Raw genomic sequence first — 16,568 nt, 5'->3', positions numbered from 1 at the left:
CTGTGGATATGTAAGAAATGTCAAGTATAAATTCATGGCACTGCTCTCTGTTCACTCTATATTTACTGAGCACCTGCTGTGAGCTCAGCAGACACATATGAGCCGGAACCTTCTAGATCATTGTTTGTAAAGGAGATTCATTAATATGAAATGGGATAGAAGTGGACGTGTTAAATCCCCCAAAGAGATGTCGTCTTGACCACAGGAACTGCAGTCCTTCCGTCCCCTTTTGGAAGGACTTGAGACTTGATCTGTGCCCTTGGGAATGGGTAGGATGTTTGACCGGCTGGAAGGGAGAAGAGGAAGAGAGAAGAACTTATCCAGGACTCAAAGCTGGGCATGAGGACAACAGTTCAGGGAGACCGCAGCTAGGTTAGATGGCTCCTGTCTCTTGTTTCTCGAGTGGTGGGGGAGGAAATGGTGAGTGTAGGGGCCAGGCTGAGGTGTTGACTGCTCTCCAGCCCAGCCCCGGTGTGTGTACCTGGCGTATTTTATATTTTTCTGCAGAGTTCCATACTAATAATGTCCGGGTCCTGTATCAGGCAACATGGCCTAATGCTCCTGAATCTCGGGAACTTTAAACAGCCCTGATATCAGGACCCAGATGGGTGGAGCACTTGCCATTTTAGCCCGTCACCGTGACAGAGGGAAAAGAGCTTGGAGGATCTTGCACAGGCGGTCCACACTAGACCTAGGGGCAGTACAGGTCACTCCCACTCTCTGATGTCCAGAAGGAGGTGCATGGCCTCCGCCAACCACAGCACACTAAGACGTGCAGCCCGGCGGTGCTCCTGAAAGGGAGAAACCCCATTCCTGACTAGTTGGTGGCTGACTAGAATGAGCCACATGCCCCGTGTCTAGGAGGGTTTGCAGAGGCCAGGCCTGACCTCCTCCCCTTCTCCTCCACTGCATTGCGCCCACAGCTAAGCCGGTGTCCAGCGAACTCTGAAGACATTCTGGCTTCCCAGAAGGCAAGAAGCCTGGCGTTCACTGGACCCAGCTTCCCAGCTTGCACTCAGGAGCCCCACATGGCTCTCAAGCGGCTGGACGGTTCCGTCAGGGGAGCTCACTGCTTCAAAAGGCCTCTCAAACACTGTTAGGCAGCTCCGCTGAAAAACCTCGGCCTTTGATTCAGACTCAGAACAGCTCACAACTGCTGCTGAAGGGTTGGTTTTATTCCTTTGCCCCGGGCTATTCAGTCTCTTATCCAGTCGCCCTTCACAGAAAGTCTCTTCAAGCTAAATGTCCTCATTCCTGCGTGAGGGAATTCCTGGGTCCTGGTTGGCTCATCCTGTGCGTGTGCTGATTCTTTCAGCCATGGCTCACCTCAGCAGGTCCTCAGGCCTCCTGCCTGTGCTGGGGAGAGGTGGGGTGGTGAGGGAGGCAGTGCTTCCTGGCTGTGTGGAGGCCAGAGTGGGGAGGACAGGTGCTTCAGCCACAGTGCTAAGGAAGCCTGGGACATGACACAACGGTCCTGTCCCCTGCTGGGTCACTGGCCTAGGAGCACTAAGTGTGTGCTGTACCCCCGCCCTCCCCAGACAGGCCTCCCAGAACCGGACACAGCAACTTCTGCTGCTGCTCAGCTTGTGGGCCTCACTTTCTCAGAAAACGCCCTCTACCCTGGTCCTCAAGGTGCCCTCTGGATCCAGCTCACTTGGAGAAACTGGTCGCAATGCCACCCATCAATACTGGTGACTGGCTGTTAGAGAGAGAGCAGTCAGCTGCTGTCCATTCATTCAGCCACTCACTGGGTGCCTGTGTGTACCGCAGGGAGGTGGATAAGCAGGCACCAGGGGTGGGCACCAAGCTGTCGTGGAGGCAGCTCTGTGCTGGGGGTCAGGAGACAGGCCCAGCCTGGGCTGTGCCTCATTTATAATTTAGTCATGGACGCAGCAGCCTTCTCTCCCCTCATAAAAATGGCGAGAAAAACTATACCGAAGGTCATGCAGATGTTAAAAATACAGACCCGCCGTTCCGCTTCTGGGACCACGGAGAAGGAATTCTTTTCTGTATTCCTTTCTGCCGCACACAATTAACAACTCTGCACATTTGAAATAGCACACAAACCAGAAGACTCTGGAAGTTAGAAGGGGAAGGCAGGCAGCCTGGTCCAGAAATGCCCACGGACTCCGGCAAAGAAGTCCCAATAAAAGTCTGCTTTCTCCAGGCAAAGGACAGGAAAAGAGTAACGTGGCAAGGTAGAAAAAACCTCTGGACTATAATTGCTGCTCCAGCAGACACCCCAGGAAACTCTGGGGCCCCTGCCCCACCAGCCAGCCAAGACCAGTTGGAGCCCAATTCTACCGATTCTCCCAGGCCAGGCTGGAATGGAGCGCCCCACCCCCACTGGGCGGTGTCAGAGCAGCAGCCTTCACTACTGCCATCCGGTTAGGAGGCTCCCTACAGCACCCCCTGGTGGCACTGAGACTGTAGGGAACCTGAACTTGCCCACCTCGGTGGCCTGGAGGCCTCCTCCTTTATTTGCTGGGTGGGGGACTAAGGTGCCAAGAGGTGTAATTGTGTTGCTCTGTGACAATGAGGCCAACCCCACTGTGGGGTCTGGAGACCCATTAGGACCTGGAACACCCATCTCCACCCGGTAGTCATACAAGTACCCCTCAAGGCATCAGAGCAGGCAGGTAGGTGACAGGGCCTGCTACCTCAGTCGCAAGGCTGAGTCCTCTTCCGTTTGTCTCTGTGGTATCACAAAAAACCAGTTAAAACAGAAGTTTAACTGTGATTCAGACTCATAGCATGAAAATGTCCTAGTTTCCATGGAAAGTCGTTTGTCATACCAAAAATCAGATTTCAAACGGAAAGAAAAAGACAATCGATCGATGCCAACACTGAGATGCTGAATTGAACTTCATTGGAATTAAACTTTTGCCCTCGCGTTACCGTCTGGGGTGCTGGGTTTGTTGTCTCCGTTTGGCAAAGAACTGAAGAACAGGACCGAGATAGCAAGCAAACAGCAAGTTTATTGTAAAAGTGACAGAAGTAGACTTCTCTGAAGAGAAGGGGCCCCAGAACTGGGAACCAGGTGGGGGAGTTCAGGCTTGTTCTTGTTCCAGTTTCTGCAATTTCCTTATCTCCTCCCCTGTCCATGCTGTCCTCACCATTATGGAGTAGTGCCCCCTCTGTCCACGCATCTGTGTTAGTGTTTCTGTTGGATCCCCTCTTAGGAGCACAGGTAGAGAAGTGTCTGTCTGATGGGGTCCCCCACCTGTGTCATGAGCACTTTTGTCAACCAGGAAGTTGACCTCATCAGAAGACCCTGTCCATGCTCCCTTGGTCTGGCCCGGCCCTGACCTCCTCACCCCCACCTCGCCCTGGCTGCCTAAGCCCTTCTACATCTCCCTCACCCGGAAAGACCATAGTAACAGGATAAAAAGCCAAGCTGTAGAAAGGGAGAAAATATTTGCAAAACACATAACTGATAAAGGACTGCAGTACCAGTCCCAGGAACTCTCAAAATTCATCATTAAAAATAATCCAGTTAGAAAATGGACAAAATACACGAAGAGAGATTTTTCACTAAAGAGGATAAACAGATGGCAAATAAACACACGGAAGGATATGCAACACCATTAGTCATTCGGGAAATACAAATTAAAACCACAGTGAGATATTGCTACGCTCTTATCAGAATGGCTAAAGTGACATACATACAGACCTACGATAACAGCCCTGAATGCTGGTGAGAATGCAGAGAAACGGGACCACTCATACGGGCCTAGTGGGGACGTAAAATGGTAGAGCCATTCTGGAAAACAGTTTGTCAGTTTCATTAAAAAACAAAAATGAAACCTGCAAGGAGCATATGATCCAGCAATTGCACTCCTGGGTGTTTATCCCAGAGAAATGAAAACTTCTGTTCACACAGAAACCTGTACTTAAATGTTTAGAGCAGTTTTATTTTACAAAAGCAGAAGACTGGAAGCTATTGCTGCTGTTCAGCAGGTGACTGGTAAAACCCGGGGTGGCACTAGGTGATAGACAGGGATGACCTTGGGCAGGCAGCAACCTGCTTGAATCTGCAGACCATTGTGCTGATTGAAAACAAAGCTAGTCCTCAAAAGTCACACGCTCTGATTCCATTTATATAATGTGCTTTAAATGTCCAAATGATAAAAATGGTGAGCAGTCTAGTGGTTGCCAGGGATTAGGGAAAGGGGAGAAGTGGGAGTGGCTTAAGAGGGCAGTGGGAGGAGCCTTAGAGAATGGGACTGTGTGGAAATAGGAGACTTGACCATCCCCATTATTTCATCAAAAGCTGGCCAGGCAACCAGCCAGAAATGGTCTCCAGTGTGGTCCAGGACAGGGGCACATAATATGGCCCATTTAAAACCTAAATCACCATCCTGATTAGCAGAGAGAATGGGCAGGAAGTATTGGATTAAGAGAAATAGACTTGACTGCAGAATGCAGTCATTATCTCCCACCTCTCCCTGTCCCTTGGGTTTTAAATGAAAGATAAAATGGGCACAGGGAAAGAGACAGGATGGGCAGAAAGATGAGAAGCCCCAGAATGAGAGGAATGGCCTTTCCCTCCCCTGAACTCCGCTCTAGTCTTTGCTGGTCTCCTGCCTTAAAGGCCCATGTACTGGAGGAGGATCAAAATGCTGGGGGATTATCTTGCGCTTTCCCATCAGCATGAGGGGTGCTGTCCTTGGTGCTGAACACACACACACACACACACACACACACACACACACACACTCACACACACACACGACTGTTTCTCCTTGGGTCCTGCCCTGATGCTCCACCTCTCCATCCACTCTGATGGGGCACATCCAAGTCGTCCTCAAAGCCTGGATCCAGCAGATGACTTTGGGTCTTTTGGTCCCTGAATATTTTGCATCATGTGAAAAAATTCTCATAGTGTCCCTCCTGTGCTCCACTTGCCCCACTCCACACACACACACTCAGGAACCACCCACTTAGTCCAAATGATCGTGTGACAGATGGGGAAACAGAGCCAGGAGCCAGAGTGATGGTCATGAGGCCTCTGGAATCCTGTCTTTCTGCCCTCCCCCCACACCGTGTTGCTACCTGGAGGTTTCCCAGATGCTGTCTCCCCTGCAGTTTGCAACTGGCAGGCATGTTACCAGTGGCAGGCATGTTATCACAAGACACCAACCATGCACCATCTTGAATTTCTCTTTCCATTTCGGGGACTTGCTCTCCAAGGCAGGGACTACAGCTTCAGGCCCTTTGTGTCCACACAGGCAGGCCCCAGCTGGGTTGATGCCCTTATGTGGACAGGTAATAGGGGCAGAGGAGTCAGGGAGGGCATCCTTGGGGAGAAAGGAGAGAAATGGTGTCCATTGTTTAAAAGGATAGCCTTACTGGTGAGCTCCCCTGGGAACCCTGTCCAGGAAGTGAAGAATCCACAGTCACCCCAGGCTTGCCTCTTGATGCCCGTGATGGAATCTATGGAGCAACATTCTGCCCTGAGATGGAGGGAGCAGCAGAGATTGCACCTCCTGCTTTTCCGTTGCCAAGAGCTGGGCCCCGTACAGCCCAGCTGCTCTGTGACTGATAGCATGCCAGCTCTTGGGCTTTCAGGACAGGGTCCAGGGCCAAGGGCTGCCACCCTTGCCTCAGCATGACCTCCTGCAACACACAGGCCGGGCAAGTCTGGACTGGCATGCCCCAGAATTCTCCAGCTGGAACTTCACCCATGACACTCCTGATAATGGGGAGAGTCCTCCTGCTGTTCTGTACCCTATTTAGCCAGTTTCTGCCTCGTTTATAACACACAGCACAGCCCACAGTTGTTATCACACACACCCACACACACATGCACGTGATCAAGCAAAAATCACTACGCAGCTGGGTATTCACCAGGAAAACCAGCCGTGCAGAAGAATTCACTGTTTTTCACGACCCTTGGCTTGGCACATCCACCCTGGGCAGGGACACCCTCTCATCTTGTTGGACTCTTCTGCATGGAGACCCCCTTTCTTACACACAACTCCATTACCCTCTTTTCTGGTGTCTGCTGCAGGTGATGGACCCCTACATCAGCTCCACCATCCCAAGCATAGGTTCAGAGAAGCCAAATATACTACATAGGGTGGAGCTGTTCCTGCCTATGGAAACCTCTGCTGTGGGGTCACGATTTGCCTGAGGGGGTGTAACTGCAGGTGTTGTGGTTAAGACAGAGACTCTGGGCCTGGCTGCCTGTGTTCCCATCTTGGGAACTAGCTCCATGAATGTGGAAGAGTTCACTGTGCCTCTATTTTATCATCTAGAAAATGGGGATAATGATGGTGACATTGTGTTCCTAGGACAGTGAGGAGTGTGACGTGCCTGATGGTGCTGTGTTGATGTCCGTTACTGCCACCATCTGCATTCTTGGCCATTCTATGAGTCTGTCCTGCCCTGAGTCGGGCACGGCTGTGGGGCCCTCCGAGACTGGGCTTGTCTCCCTGGCCATGGGCAGCCTGTTCCATTTTCTTTTCCACGTGGCTTAAAGTGCTCATTATCTCTCTGTGATGGGTTCTGGGAGCGGCACGGCTCATCCTGGCATGGGTCCCCCTAATTACCAGTAAAAGGAGCTCTTGTGGAGGATTCGGTGGTGTTTGAGTGCTAAAAACAGTCCACTGGAAGGTGATGGTTTGTGTTAAGGCTTCTCAGAACCTTGGCTCCCAGCAACCTGGGGGCAGGGGCTGCGCGATGGCAGAGCTGGGGAGGAGGCTGACCGGGAGTCGGGGAGGAGGCTGACCGGGAGTCAGGGAGGAAGGGGAGATCTTTTTTCCATTGTTCAAAAGGACAACTTTCCCAGGTTATCCTGAGAGGAAGCAATGCTCAGAGAAAAGCCGCAGTCACCAAGGCCAACCGTGTAACAGCAAACCAGAGAGTGTCCCTAAGACGCCAGCAAGGCTTTGATGGAGAGCTCTCAGCGCCTGGCCCACGCTAACAGTGAATGAATGATTTAGGTCCCAAGGATAGGATGAGTGTTGGATGGGCAGGAGGACCCACCAAAAAGTGAAGTCAGGGTTCCACCACTGAGGGGATGACATCACTTGGGGAACAGGGTGCTGAATGGCTGTTTCCCAAAGGGGGTTCCATGGAACCCTAGTTCTGCAAGATTTTCTGTGGAATAAAAAGGAAGGGTAGAGTAGGTTTCCAGCCAAATCAAGGTTGGGAAATAATTCATGCTATACTCCTACCTACTTGAAGAGTCAACATCTATCAAAGACCAGAAAAGACACTGAGAGGTTCTGCAATAAAAACTTAGTATCTTTTTGCGGGGGGTGGGGTACTAGGGATTACATTCAGGGGCACTTGACCACTAAGCCACATCCCCAGCCCTGCTTTGTATTTTTTTAGAGCAAGGTCTCACTGAATTGTGAACAACATCTCGTTTTTGCTGAAGCTGACTTTGAACTCATGATCCTCCTGCTTTAGCCCCCAGAGCCACTGGGATTACAGGCGTGGGCCACGGCACTTAATATATGAACAATTCATTTCTTGTTAACCTCTTAACCATCTTTCAACTCAATGTGTTTCCAAACATTTGATTAAGAAGCCTTTCAGACTCCCCCTACCCCTAAAGTTCTTTCAAACATCCAGCAAAATGAGGGCCATGTTTCTAAAAGAATATTCTGGACCATTCTGCCACACTAGATGTAAACCACCACACTCCCTGCCCGTGGCCCCCCACCTCCAGGTGGTCCTGATGCACACCAACATTTGGGAGCCCTTGCCTCTGCTTGCGGATCCAGGAATGCTCTCCTCCCCTGCCCAGGGGAGTCCTCCTAGTCCTCCTGGGGCAAGCGTTAGCCTGCTGCGCCTGAGTCAGAGCACAGATCACACTGTACTGTGATTTTTCATTACGTGTGTGTCATCACACACCATCTTTGTGGGCAGGGCCTGGACTTCTCTACCTTTGTGTCTTTGGTGTCTGCCCAGGTTCAGGTCCAGAGCTCATCCAGTGTGTGAGCTAGTGGCCCTGAGAAATGGTGGGTCCAGGGCCAGTCCACTCAAGGTGGATATCAGTAGAATCCAGTCCTACAGAAAGGTCCTCAAAATGAAGACTGGGCACTCGCCCAGGAATCTAAGAAGGAGGTCATCACACACATAGAGGAGTGTACATATCATCCACGTACAACTCTGGACTCTCACAAACTGAACCCACCCACGTGATGAGCACCAGATGAAGAAACAATGTTACAATCCCCAGAACCCCCCCCCCCGGGGGTCTCCTTCCATTTACCCTTGGAGTTCTGTCACTGTGGCTGAGTTAGTTTGAACTGTGGTGTTGAACTTCATATAACTTGAAACATACATCCAGGACTCTTTTGGGTCTGGATTCTCTGGTCTCACATTTGGTTTGTGGGATTTACTTATGTGGTTGCGTGTTGTCTTAAAATTGTCTATTCTCACTGCTGTGTGAAATACTTCAGTCTGAATGAACCATGATTTGCTTAAACCTGACCGACTCTTGATAGGAGTCCGGGTGGATTCCAGTTTGGAGCTGTTAGGGATAGCGCTTCTCGACCCTTTTATGTCTTTTGGGGAACATCCGTGCACATTTCCGTGTGTCTATACCTGGGAGTGACTTCCTGGATCACAAGACAGCTTGAGTGGACACAGTACTGTCCTCACAGAGTGACCATAGAAACCAGACAGTCAGGGGAGGAGGGATGAAGGATGTCAGGAACAGAGTCAGAGAGCTGGAGAATGTGCTGGGAAGGTCATCAGCACAGGGCAGGGAAACTGAGTCACAGAAGCTGCATGAGCAGAGTGTCCTGTCTGTGGGGGGGACCGTGTAGGAACCTGGAGCATGAAGACGGCCGCAGTTGACTTAGTGGGAACTTCAGTCACTGGTGCAGCCTGGTCTGGGGGCTTCTCAGGAGGTAGCCTTAACCCAGAAAATTCAGCCCCTCTGTGGACCCTCCACTGCCCTGGCTACGCGGAGCCCCTGGCTGGCTGGAAGTGGTGACAGCTTATCTGTGGGCCGAACACGCTCCTGCTGGGTTCAGAGGCTGCGGGGAAAGCGCCCTGAGACATGGGCCCCCTGTGCCTGGCCGCAGCCTCCATTAAACCCTGTTGAAGTGAGGGTCCGTGCCTCGGCGGAGGCCTGCAGTCGCCAGCAGCGTTCTGGTTCTTAATGGTTCACCAGCTGGACACCCACTTAGGTGGCTCTCTCTAGCCTCCAGGCTACCTAGGGTGGCCAGCCATGGGGGACAGGGGACCTCTGCCACCCTCCCAGGCTCAGGCCCTGGGGAGGCCTTCTGCCCACTTGGTTTTTGTGTCCTGGCCAAACAGATAACATGGGTCCCTTACTCCGTCTCTTCCAGAATGGCGGCAAGGACAGCACTCTGGACATGCTGGGCACAGACATCTGGGCTGCCAACACCTTTGATTCCTTCAGGTAACGTCCTCGTCCTCCTTTGTCTGCGGTGAGGGGCTCCGGCTGAGACCCCGGCTGACGTGCCCTCTGTCCTGCCCGGGCTCCCGGGACGTCACTGCTGGTCGTCCCCTGATGGAGAAGTGGAGACAGATGCTGTGACGGACAGGAGATGAAGTGGGCAGGAAGGAGGGCGGAGCCGAGGGTCAAACGGAGAGAAAGGAGGGAGAGCGTCAAAGGGGAAGAGAGGGAGGGCGTCAGAAACAGAGAATCCAGGGCAGGAGGGAACACAGAAACAGCCTGGGAGGGGACAGAGGGGACCCAGGAGCCCAAGAACCCAGGGGAGGGGCATGTGTGGAGGACGGACAGTGAAGTGCAGCCCCACCCCCACCCGAGGAGCCTGGGGAAGAGGAGTGAGTGGCTCCGAGGAGTTGGCCCAGGGAAGGTGCCCCTGAAGGGCTGGCTGGGGACGGCCTGCCTGGGGTCCACCTCTCCTCTTGGGCCACAGATGACAGGGTTCCCTAGCTCATCGCTGCCCACAGCTGCCCAGCTTCGGGCACCCCTCAGGCCCACCTGGCTGGGGTGCTGACTCACCCAGCAGGGAAGCTCCTCTGGGATGGGAGGAACCCATGAGCTGACCCCTGCTGGCCTCGTCACATCAGAGAAGCTTTGACGCCATTTAAGCCACTTATCAGAGGCTCTGGTGACAGGATTTTGCACCCCCCACTTCTCTCTAGCATTCCTCAAATGTGGGCATGAAACGAACCCTCTCATTTCTCACCCTCCCTCGCCCTCTAGTGGTGCCACCTGGGACCTGCAGCCCGAAAAGCTGGACTTCACCCAGTTCCACCGGAAGGTCCGGCACACGCCCAAGCAGCCACTGCCACACATCGACCGCGAAGGGTAAGGGCGGCCACGGGCTCCTCCAGTAGGGCTGGCTGGGTGAAGTGGGGGCAGGAGTGTCGGTGCCCGAGTGGGGACTTTGTCCTGCCGCCTGAGGACACACAGGTGGTTAATGTCCAAGGTGCCCTCCCTGTCTGGCCCCAGAACAGCAGACTCTCTCCAGAGTGCCTCCAACCTCCCAGTCCCTCCAGCCCACAGAGGCCCTATTGTCCCTAACCCCGTCCAGTGGGTCCTGAACGTGAGCGTGCGTCTGTATCACCTGGGGGCTTGCTGAAACTGTGCTGGTCCAGAGGGTCTGAAGGGCAGTGGCTGGGAATTCGATGACCAGTTCCCAGGGGCTGCTGCTGCGGCTGACCCCACCTTGGGAGCCACTGGAGTAGTGGCAGACTTCACACTGGTGCATCTCCGCCACCCCAGCCCCTGCCTTCCCGCCCCCCTCAGCTCCATGCATCAGTGTGGCCTTCCTTTTAAAAGGTGGGCGCAGGGCCTGGGCTGCCCTTGGGACATAAAGGTGTCTCCAGCCACCCGGTGGTGTGGGACAAATGTCTGCTGCTTCTAATTTTTATCTAAGTAAAATTGAGGTAATGTAAAACTAACCGTTGGGAAGTGTGCAATTCAGTGGCATTTAGCATATTTACAGTGTTCTGCAGCCACCGCTCTGTCTAGTTCCAAAAGTCTTTCTTCACCTCAATAGAAAACCTCTTACCCATTAAGCTCATCCCATCCCCTCCCTTGCCCAGCCCCTGGCAACCACCAATGGGCTGTTTCTAGGAAGTGGCCTTTTCTGAATCAGTGGAATCCAATGAGGCCTGTTGTGTCTGACTTTTTTCACTCAGTGTCATGTTTTTGAGACTCATCTGCCCTGGAGCATGTATCAGTCTTCATTCCTTTTCATGGCTGAATACTATTCCACCGCATGGCTATTTGTTTACCCATTCCCCTGCTGGTGGATATTCGGGTTGTCTCCACTTTTTGGCTTCTGTGAATAACACTTCTGGGAACATTCATGTCCAAGTGTCCGGTCAAGTCCCTGCTTTTTATTCTTCTGGCAGCTAACCTAGGAGGGGAATAGCTAGGTCATGTGGTAGTTCTACATTTAACTCTTTCAGGAGCTTCCAGAATTTTCCAAAGCAGCGGGATATTTTATATTCTCAGGAGTAATATACAAAGGTTCCAGCTGTCCCACATCCTTGTCCTCACTTATTTCTGCCTTGGGGGGATGTCTGTTTTCGGGAGAGGGGTGGCACTTCCCTGGCAGCTCCAGTGTCTCCCATGAAGCTGTGGCTGGTGAAACCAGTGGGGAAACTGAGGCCCAGGGGGGATCAGTAATGGCGCCACCTCGCAGAGTGCAGGTGCCATGGGCATGCGTGCTGAGCTCCAGCTTTCTGGAGCTTTCCGGAGTGTCGGCATCCACTCAGACAGTAACCACTTCCGTAACAGGCAGCATTCGGCAGGAGTGATAAGGGACCACCAGGCGGGAAGGTTCCCCTGAGCTGAGCGGACCCTCCTGAAGCCCGAGTAGCGGGCTGCACCTGCTCCCCCCGAGGCCTGAACTCCCCTCCAGCGTCACCCGCCCCCCAGCAGCCGGCCAGAGCGGCTGAGAGTGAGCTGGACTCTCCCCAGGACACGGGCTCCCCGGCACGCAGGGCATGTGGGGCGGCATCCTGTGGCCACCTTGTGGCCAGGCCAGGAACTGTGTCCCCCTCGGGGTCCTACCATAATGGGGATGGACTCCGTGAGTCCAGTCCCCGCAGCCTCCCTCGGCAGCAGGGTCCACTGGGTTGCCAAGGCTTCCCACAGCCCGTGTTTCCATGGAGGGACAGGAATTGGAGCAGGCTGTTGCCGTGGAAACCCGTTGACAGTGGTGACTCAGCCGCTCTGCAGCCACCTCCTGCCCTCCACACCTGCAGAGGCCTGGGACCCCATCAGGAGGGCCAGCCCTCCCTGCACCCCCACTGCCCAGCCCAGGGCCGCCGAGGTGACACTGAAAGGCCCTGCCCCAGGTGCACGGGGCTGGAGGCTGGCGTGGGCCTGGAGCGCAGCGCTCGCTGGAGAGCCCCAGGTGAATTCTGCCCCGGGGTGGCCCAGGGAGGGGTGTCAGCCATTCCTGCTGGGCCCAGTCCCCAGGGCCTTCTCCCCACAGCCCTGGCACCTGCAGAGCATTGGCGACTGCCAGCAGTTGGTGCTTTCACGGGCCAGCCCGCTGCTGCCTGCAGATTGATGAGCTCAGAGATGGCTGGGTAATCGGCCTTGCTCTGCCTCCTCATCCTCATCCAGCACTGCCCGGTGCAGGGCACAGAGAACTGCCTGCTTCTTTCCCCTCCTGACGCCCGGCCACCCCAGCCCCACCTGTCCAGCCTGGGCTGCCCCTCGGGGCCTCGCAGCTCCAGCTCCCGTGCCCTTGGCCTGCCCACTTGGACCCTGGCCCTGCCAGCTCTAGGACTGAGGTCTAGCAGCCCTGCTGCTCTGGGGTTCCTGCAGTGCCTCTCGGGTCCCTGGCGGAGCTCTGGCTGCTGTGCCATGGGGCTGAGTCCCCCACCAGTTGAGGGCATGTTTATCCCAGGCCCCACCCCCCAGCCCAGAGCCTGGCACGGAAGCCCTTGATGGGTAGAGAGGGAAGGTTCCAGAGCCGGCCCAGGGCACACTCTGTTCTTCTCTTCGCCCCAGGCTTTGGGTGGTTTGGGCTGCCAGATTCTCTTCCTCTGGATTTCGGGGCTCCTCTGGCCACAGGCTTTAGTGACGCCTGTCTCCTACCGCCCCCTAGTGGTGCTCAGGCTCACAGCCCTAATAGGTGTGGTCAGGACCTGCTTTACCAGGCGCCCTGAGCTGTCAGAGGGAGGAGTGCATCTAGTTTATGTTTGTTGACAGCGTCCAAAACAGAAGAGATGCTTGGTAAACATGTAAACTGATGAACCAGTGAGTCAGGAATCCGAGAACTGCCTTAACTCTGCAGCTGGAGAGGCTGTCCCCAGCCACTGTGCAGCCTTGTGGTAAAACTCACCACGCACCAGCCCCGAGCCACCCTGTTCCAGGTGCTTATCACAAAGTGGTTAAAACACTGCAGCCCAGAGAGGCAGGAGCTGAGATCTCCACTGGGACAGGTGGGGAGGCTAGGGAATGTGGAGGAACTTGCCCAAGGCCGGGGAGGCCCCAGCGTCTGTGCTCTTAATTAGTCACCTTGCTTCTGCTCCACCCCATAACAAGTACAGCAGCAGAAGCAGCCATAGCACCAGTGATACATTCGCCCTATTATTTACCTTTATTATAATTTCATTTTATTTATTACCTGTGTTTACTATTTATATATGAAATGTTATATATACATGAGGATGCATGTATATATGTAGATTCTTTTACGGTATATCAGGCCAAGTTCTAAGCACCTAAGCACTGATCTATTAACTTAGTCTTCCAAACTCTTTATGATTTGAGGCAGTACCATTATCCCCATTTTACAAATGAGGACACTTTGGTAAGGAGAGCTTAAGTTACTTGCACAAGGTCACCTGGTTGTGGCCAGAAAACCCTGCCGTCTGGTGCCAGAATCTGCAAACTTCAATGTGCAAGAACTAGACCTTTGGCCAGTGACTTGGGTCCAGCTCCCTGGCCTGAGAGCACGCCCACCCACGGAGCAGAAAGCAACACCAGAGCAGGCTTTCTTGGCTGTCCTGAGGTCAAACCAAGGAGGAAGGACATTCCACTGATCTCCTGCCAACCGCTGCCAGCCTGTGTCACTTTTGGAAAGTTGCTTAGTGTCTCTGTTGCCTGATTTTTCCTTCAGGGCAGTGAAGCAAGATGGAAGCACTCTTGCAGGGCGTTATGAGGACTCTGGCGTGTTCATTAGCCAAGAGTTTGGCATCTTTGCCTGGAGGGTCAAGGGCGCCCTGATTCCTCTCACCTCCCTGCAGGAGGATGTGCATGGAGGGCGAAGACCTTCATCCCAAGGCCACTTCCTGGGCTGGTTCTACAGGTCCCTCCCTCCTGTCCTGCTGTCCTGTGGCCAGGCTGGGACACGATGCATGATGACCCCTGCTTGCAACGCCTTTCTTTCTTTTCTGGCCTAGGTGTGGAAAAGGGAAACTGGAAGATGGGGATGGCATCAACCTGAATGACATTGAGAAGGTCCTCCCGACCTGGCAGGTAGGTGCAGGGGCAGAGTCTCTCACCCAGCCTCTCAATCCTGCTCTCTGCCTGGGGGGGGGGGGGTCTTGCTTCAGCAAGGAGTGACCTGCATGTACAGCAGCGGCCGTGGGGCAGGGGCAGGGGCAGGTGCTCGCCGTGGACCAGGGTGTCCGATGGGACAGCGTATGTGACAGCATGCTCTTGGTGATGCCGTGGGCAGCCTGCTGGGTGGCAGGCTTGATGTCCTCTAGACGAAATGGGCCATGTGCCCGCAACTCAGCCAACTTGGGAGTCTGGCCTCCTTGACCTGAGGCCTCCGAGGGCGGGCACCCTGCGGGGTGTTCAGGTGCGCTGCTGGGCCTCAGTGGGCCTGGGCTATCTTTAGGCTTCTGAAGAGTGGAGCTGTCCACTGTGAAGAGTCCAGCTGTCTGCTGTGCTTGCTCATTTTGTCATCGGTTGGGCTCCTTTCCCAGAATGGGGCCAGGCTCTGGGACAAAGAGGATTGGCTCAGCAGCGGGGCGGCGAACCCGGTCTGCAGCTCCTCAGTGCTGGACTTTGAGCAGAAATAGCTGCTCCCAGGCATGGGGTGGGCCTGCTGCAGGGCAGTTAGAGTAGTAGACCCTCTGAAGGGACAGCCTGCCATTCCTGGTGACTGCCACCAACCTCCAAGGTGTCGTCACCCTGCCCTGCTCGCTCCTGAACTTTGATGCTGTCCTACCTTGCCCATTTGCTCTTCCTGTCCCTGTCCCCTTTCCTGTCTCTGCTCAAGCCTGGGCCCTGGCAGTGAGTCACCCCTGACGCCGTGCTTCACTCCTGACAGGCCAGGTGTGGGCTCTAAAGACCTGGAGGCTTGTAGTTCTGTTGCATTTGGAAGTTCTTCATCCGTCACTGCTCCTCCGTCCCCAGCCTGGGGCTCCGACTGTGTGTCCGCCCTGCTTCTTCCTGTCTTCTTGGTGTCACCAAAGCTCGGGTTATTCCTGGTACTTTAATTGTGGATAGTTCCTCTGGCTGAGTCTCCAAGTTCACGCGTCTTTTCTTTTTGGTGCCCAATCTACTGTTGACCCCATCCAACGTGCTGCTCACTTTACGTCCTCGTTTTTCATCTCTGGACGGTCCCCACAGACCTTTTCTCATCCCTTCCGTTTCTCATGGCTTGTCCTGTCTTGGTGAGCCCAGGGGACCCATTTCTCACAGCTGCTGTAATGTCCCCCTCTGCTCATTCTATCATCTGTGTCATTTCAGTCTGTTTCTATTAATTGATTTTTTTTTTCCTCCTGGTTGGGGAATCATGGTCTTCTTTGAAGGTCTGGTAATTTTATATGAGATGCCAGATCTAGGAGCTTAACCTTGTTGGGTGTTAAGTTTGGTAGTTTTGTGCATTGGTTGGTAGTCCTTTAAATATTCGGGGCTTTATTCCGGAACAGTCAAGTTACTCCGATGCAGTCTGATCCTCTTAGGACTTACTTTTAAGCTGGTCAGGGAAGAAAGACTAGTTTAGGGCCAACTTTGCACCACTGCAGAGTCAAAGGGCCCTTCTGAAGTTGCTGCCGGATGCCCTGTGGCTTATGGGGTGTTTTGTGCCCTGACTGGGGGAGCACAAACTGTTTCCAGCCCTAACTGGTTCCATTTCTTTGGGCCTTGGAAACATACACACGCACAAATTTATACTCAGCCGAAGACTCGAGGGCCTGCATCTTTCTGGATTTCTCCTTCTGTATGGCTCTCTGCTCTCTGGAGCTCTGCCTTGGAAGTTCTAGTTCCTTGGGCTCCCTGGAGTGCAGTGTGACCACCAGCTCTGCTTGGACTCCTCTCCCTGCATAGCGAACTCTAGACTCTCTTTGTGCAGTGGACTGGGTCACACACAGTGGTCACCTCAGTACAAAGGGCATGTGGTGGCTTTGTGGTGGAGAGACCTGGAGGCTCCCACTTGGCCGGGTGGTCAGGGTTAACACTCTCAGTGGTGGGATTGGTGGGTGCCTGTGCTCTGAGGCACTGCACTGAGAAAACGCAACATCGTTTCTGAGACTTTTCTTCCAAGAAAGCCCAGCCTGGGTGTGGTCCAGAGGAAACAGGACTCTCAGGCTGCCTGGACGTGAAGGGCAGGACCAGGCTGAGGAAGTCTTCCAGACCGTGGGAGCCTGGAGAGGCGGATGACTAAGTGCATCGCGCACCCCTTGCT

General features: G+C 54.0%; 1 protein-coding gene across 8 annotated transcripts in view; it reads left to right on the top strand.

Moving 5' to 3' along the window:
- Positions 1-16,568, top strand: part of Ctif (cap binding complex dependent translation initiation factor) — a 265,733-nt gene that overhangs the window by 75,290 nt on the left and 173,875 nt on the right. For all 8 annotated transcript variants that reach the window (XM_013357600.4, XM_013357599.4, XM_078030064.1 and 5 more), the window contains 3 exons: positions 9,315-9,388; positions 10,163-10,267; positions 14,332-14,407. In XM_013357600.4, the coding sequence (XP_013213054.1) occupies positions 9,315-9,388; positions 10,163-10,267; positions 14,332-14,407 (255 nt within the window). The remainder of the gene's footprint in view (positions 1-9,314; positions 9,389-10,162; positions 10,268-14,331; positions 14,408-16,568) is intronic.

The sequence above is a fragment of the Ictidomys tridecemlineatus genome, chromosome 13, assembly GCF_052094955.1.
Source record: "Ictidomys tridecemlineatus isolate mIctTri1 chromosome 13, mIctTri1.hap1, whole genome shotgun sequence".
NCBI lineage: Eukaryota > Metazoa > Chordata > Mammalia > Rodentia > Sciuridae > Ictidomys > Ictidomys tridecemlineatus.
The sequence above is the reverse complement of the archived record's forward strand: the minus strand, read 5'-3'. Positions and strand labels throughout refer to the sequence as shown.